This window comes from Magallana gigas, chromosome 9 (genome assembly GCF_963853765.1).
Source record: "Magallana gigas chromosome 9, xbMagGiga1.1, whole genome shotgun sequence".
Lineage (NCBI taxonomy): Eukaryota > Metazoa > Mollusca > Bivalvia > Ostreida > Ostreidae > Magallana > Magallana gigas.
In genome coordinates this window covers 29,100,621-29,106,593 of record NC_088861.1, presented here as the reverse complement: position 1 = coordinate 29,106,593, position 5,973 = coordinate 29,100,621, and the positions used below count along the sequence as shown (strand labels likewise).

Sequence of the window (5,973 nt, the reverse complement as noted above, 5' to 3'; positions counted from 1 at the left end):
AGCTACACAAGGTTAAAACAATTATTCATTGTATCTAAAATTAAATATTATTTCGACTAAACCCTGAACAATTGTTTCTTCAAAGTGCGTTAATATCGACGATATCAACGCATTTTTTCAAAGTGTGTTGACTTGATCTAAAAATTTACGCACTTTGAAAATTGTTTTCAAAGTGCGTAATTTTTCAAAGTGCGTTGTAACAACGCTGTAAAGCTACACCAATATACATGGAGGATATGCAGGTAACGGATATATAATAACGCCTCGACTTTTATATTTCAATTTTGCAACATTCACGAAAACTTCATTTACATATAAATATACTGTACATGTACATGCAGTTATTGTGAACATACAATGATATTCCTGTACAAAATGTATATTCGTTGGGCCTTTGCCAATTATTGTAATTTTGTTTGTGCCAATAAAATATTTGTATTTATAATTTTAATCAGTTATACGACATAATATTTTGAAAAATAATAATTAAACTGCATTATTGAACTATACATTACAAAATCGAATCGTCGTGTTTTTACAGAGAAATATACCGAAAAAAGTAAATATTAAATGTAAAAATAGCAAAAACTCCGACATCACGGTCGTGTTTACGTTTTATAACTCACGTTCAGACAATTTGCACTTTATCTTTTACATATTGAAATAGAAAATACAAAAATACTAATAGCAGCGGTTGCGTTGCTACTCTTTCTTGTTTTGATATAAATATCACTTTAAGGTTGTTGAGTACGTTGATGTTGAAGGTAATTAAAATATGGGGGGAAAAGGTAGATGGAAACAAACGATTTATTCATGACATTTTGAATTGATTTCGCATTAGCAGCAGTTACTGAAAATACAGGCTTGCCCTTCTTACCCCCCCCCCCCCCCCCCAGTTTGATATCCGCCAGCGCTTTTAATTTAATCACGTGACGACGATCAAGGACCATCAAGACCAGGAAGGGAAACCGTTAGTCGACATGTCGGATCGTTTGTGTGAAGGTTTGTTGTTTCTTTTAAAAAAAATAATGTAGTTTTTATCATGAGAAAGTATGTGACAAATGCATGAATTTCACTTAAAATTTATCAAAAGATTTTGCATGTGCATGTGTATGTGGTTTTAATAAGGTTCTGGATCAGTTATCGGCTTAGTCCGAAATATCTGACGTCTACTTGGCCTTTTTACATGACAGGAAAACCTGGCATGTAAAATATCAAAATCGTTAAAACTGGCACGTGAAATATTAAAATCGTCAAAAAGACCAGGAAAACCTCAGATTTTCGGACTTTTATCGGCTAGGACCAGTTATCGGCTAAATCACGAGTTCATGATCGGGTAAATATTTAGGACATATTTATCTTAGATAAATCGGTATATCAGTCGTCTGCTACGAGTAAAGCAACGTTTATTTATTCACTGTATATAGTACGAGGATGGATGCTAAATATATATCGTAAAAAAACCAGTCATTTTACTAGTAAATTTGGGTCGTTAATCTATATACTTTCACTTTAGTGGCGGAATGATAAAATAGGATTAAACAGGTTGGGATTAATCGCCCCAACAGGACATAATAGCCTGTTTGGGATATAATTTTCCAAATGGGATATGAATTTGAAGTGCAAAAAAAAATATTTTGCTAAAACTATGGTAAGTCCACATTATATAAATAGTGTCTGTTTGGGAGGGTAACAGTTGAAATTGACACCCCGAGAAAACCATTGTCAACCGACGCGAAGCGGAGGTTGACAATGGTTTTCGAGGGGTGTCAATTTCAACTGTTATCCTTTCAAACAGGCACTATTTATTTTGTTATACTGAATGTTTTAATTTTAAAGGATACTTAACTGCTTTAACATAAGAATAACGTGAATTCTACGGCGAACTGTACGCGCATAATTTTCGCGCATGGAACAATTTTTAATGTTACCCGTTGCTAAGTGCGTTGCTAACGCTGAGGGTAATAGAACGGATTATGAACTGCGTCTTAACCAATCAGATTTCAGTATTTAACATGAAAGTATAACAATAGAATAGATGAAATGTAACAACTTTTAGATGTAACCGTACTAATACGGAGAGTGATTCCTCAGTATTTCCAAAAGTTCTGAAGGATCAATCTTACAAACTTTAGGCTTAAAGGAAACTTGTCAACCAAAACTTGTTGCATTTAATATACATTAATGCGGATTTATATGATATATGAAAAATTACCGAATCGAATTTTTAGGTCACCTGAGTAAACTCAGGTGACCTATTGCTATCCGTTTTCGTCCGTCGTCGTGCGTTAACAATTTTACATTTTTAAATTCTTAAAAACTACAAGGCTGATTGTTACCATTTTGGTGTGAGGCATCTCTATGGTAAGAGGAATCTAAATTGTGAAATTCATGGCTCTACCACTCCCGGGGCGCCACATGTTGGACCAAATATGCAACAAAAAAAAAAGAAGCAAAATTTTCAAAAAACTTCTTCTTTACTCCCACACTTGTGAGGAAACAACTGGTTGCATGTCCATGAGGCCCTCTACCAAAATTGTGAATTTCATGGCCCCTTTGTTAGGGGTTAAGGCTCTATAAGGGTGGGGCGAAGATGGCCATATAGTAAAAATGTTTTAAATCTTAAAAAATCTTCTTCTCCACTCCAACACTTGTGGGCAAAAAACTGAATACATGGTTATGATGTCCACTAAATACTCTACCTAAATTGTGAAATTCGTGGCCCCTGGGTCAGGGGTTCAGGACATGAGGGGGGGGGGGCAATATGGCAATATAGTGTTAGTGCATATAATGTTTAAAAATTTTCTCTATTCTCACACATCTGTATAAAAAAAAACTGACCTACAATTATGTTTACCAGGAAGTTTTCTGCTGCAATTTTAAATTTCCTGTCCCCTGGAGTATGGGTGTTGACTCTAAGGCAGGGTCAAAATGGATGTATAGGTGTAAATACATATAATGTTGAAAAATTATCTTCTTTACTCCCACACACCTGAAAGGAAAACTGAATTCATGATTTTATAGACTAGATCTTTCAGTTTTTCGCCAAAATTATAGGTTTCACAGTTCTTCTTGAGAGATTTCAGGAAAGGAGGTGGTCGTCATTACAAATTTATAATTTTTTCTACTCCAGAATGAAACCTAATTAATTAAATCCACATATAAGAGTCCTCGACAAGTTTGTGCATGGGTTATATGCTACTCAGGTGACCGTTAAGGCCAACTGGCTTCTTGTTTTATTTTTTGCAGTTCACATTTATATCCCATTAGGGATATTACACCCGAACAGGCTATTATATCCCATTGGGGCGATTGGTCGCAACCTGTTAAAATTGATTTTACTTACCTGTTAAACAGTTCATTTTTTGGAATTTGGCATACTATCAATGGTTTTTTTTTTAAATTTCAGATTCTTCTTAAAATCTAGCTATCAGGGCGTCTGACCATGGACCGCCGTAGTTGGGCCCAGGATGTGTTACGTTGTCATCTCTGTAAGACCCCGGGTCCTCCTATGTACTGTGACATTTGTCACATACATCTGTGTAAAGCCTGTGTGGGGGAACATCTTTCTGATGAATCTAAAGATCACAAAGTAGTGCCATTTAAAAAGCGAGTACTTAATCCTAAATGTTTAAAACATTCCACACAATTATGTGACCTTCATTGCAAAAAATGTGACATTCCTATTTGTGTGGAGTGTGTCTCTTCTGATGAGCATCTAGGTCATAAAATGGTTGGGATTTTAAAAATAGTAGAAAATAAGAGAGAAAATTTACAGAGAGATCTACAAGAATTAGAAATTTTTTTTTATCCTAAATACCGAGAGATGGCATCAAACATCCAAGTTCAGAAAGCTGATCTGAATAAAAACTCCCTCAAACTTACAACAGCTATAGAACAACATGGAGAAGATTTGCACAGAGAAATAGACACTGCTATCGAGAAATTTAAAAAGGATGTGATGGAAATGGAATCCAAACACCTGGTTGTCCTTGATAAGCAGGAAAATGAAATCAAACGCAGTATTTCTAAAATTGAACAGAGCATTGCTGATCTGAATGAATTACTGAACTCCAATGATGTCAGCCTTGTTTCTGCTTACAATTCCAGGAATGCTGAATTCAGAAAATTGCCTCCAACATTCACAGTATCCTTGCCAAGATTCACTCCACAGATGATTAACAGAGAACAGATTTATCAGCAGATCGGTTCTTTGTCAGCGTCATCTATCAAAACAGAAGAACAAGGCTACGCTTTGGATTCTCCCGGTGCAGATTCCTCTTTCCCGGACAGACCATTCATTGATGTACCACGAATAATCACAGATATAACCACCGAATATGGAGAAACTAACAACTTACGCAGTGTGTCCTGTCTGGGCGATGATGAGGTGTGGACGTGTGGTGATGACAATATGCTAAGACTCTACAACGTCCACGGTAAACTAGTGAAGTCAATCCAAACTAAGTCTAGGAACATGCCAGTGGACATAGCAGTGACACAGAGTGGTGAACTAGTTTATACTGATTACAATGATAGAACTGTGAACATAGTAAAGAATACAAAGATACAGAGAGTGGTTAAACTACGGGTATGGAAACCTACCTATGTTTGTATTACATCTGATGATGATTTTCTAGTCGTCATGGAAAATCATTTTATGAAACATGCCAAAGTTGTACGTTACTCTGGCTCCACAGAAAAGCAAACCATTGAATTTGATGACAAAGGAAAACCTCTCTATTCACCGCAAAATCACACCAAATTTATCTGTGAGAACAAAAACCTAGATATCTGTGTAGCTGACAGTTATACTGATACCAATACGTTAGTTGTAGTCAATCAGGCCGGGAAACTCAAGTTTAGATACACAGGTCCTCCCTTTACTACCAAGGGACCATTTAATCCAACTGGCATCACTACAGACAGCCAGTGTCGGATCCTGACAGCAGACTATTACAACAACTGTATCCACATCCTGGATCAGGACGGACAGTTCCTCCGCTACATTGACAACTGTCATTTGCAGTATCCTTTCGATATATGTGTGGACACCAGAGACAATCTCCTTGTAGCTGAACGCTACACAGGTGAAATGAAGAAAATCCAGTATTTCATTTAAACTAACTGTTTTATTTTATATAAACAAACTATGTTATTTTTTAATTTACAACTCCATAAATAAAGAGGTGTAGCGCCTTTTCCCACTTTTTTGCTTACACCCGCGTTTGAACGGAACGAACCAGTTATAAAAAAGATACAGGAACTTGTCACAATACTATTTTAAGCCTTGATTTTTATAATGGAGTCTGTGTCCATTGATTTGACTTAAATTCAGGAAACTTGCATCGAACTTGAATTTGTAGAACCCCATGTATAAAATTAGTTTATATTGTAACCATGTTAACATCAGGAAAATTGCAATAATAAGAGTCTAGTGTCACTGAAAAGATTGGGTGTGCACATACTCAGGGCTATACAAGAGTACTTGGAAAAAAACCTAGCAGATAAGATCGATGTAATTTAAACTCTCCATTTAAAAAGACACATTACCACTAGGCCACGCACATTGGATTTGTTTTCAATATACGTGACCATAAACATGATTGTATTAGAAACGTCAATAAATGAAATATTTGTCTAATTTTCAGTAGAAAGATAATGTTATTTTCCTTTGCATCCCTAAAACCCCTGAAATTTTAAATGATGTCGTATAAGATAAAGAAAATTCTTTGAACATGGCAATTGTATATACTTATAATTTGCGTTTCTTTGAATATATTTTACCAAAATATTGTATTACATCTAAATTGTTGGCAAAATCGCACTATACCTCATTACTGTATTTATGCATGTATTAAACAAAAAAATATATAATATCAGTTGTAGACATATTTTATGCATCCAGACTGTTTTATGAATTGAATGTAAATAAAAAAAAAATTTTTTGTTGATTTGATTCTTGCATGAAAA

The 5,973-nt window shown here is 35.2% G+C and overlaps 1 protein-coding gene across 1 annotated transcript; it reads left to right on the top strand.

The window, feature by feature from the left end:
• The first annotated feature begins 948 nt into the window (after positions 1–948).
• LOC136271539 (E3 ubiquitin-protein ligase TRIM71-like) lies at positions 949–5,528 on the top strand. The gene is made up of 2 exons (XM_066071735.1): positions 949–1,002; positions 3,410–5,528. Exon 2 carries the CDS (start codon positions 3,446–3,448, stop codon positions 5,120–5,122), a length of 1,677 nt encoding a protein of 558 aa, XP_065927807.1. The 5' UTR covers positions 949–1,002; positions 3,410–3,445; the 3' UTR covers positions 5,123–5,528.
• The last annotated feature ends 445 nt before the right edge of the window (positions 5,529–5,973 follow it).

Coding starts and splice junctions, on each gene's coding strand:
- LOC136271539 (XM_066071735.1), top strand. CDS start 3,446: ATGGACCGCCGTAGTTGGGCCCAGGATGTGTTACGTTGTCATCTCTGT.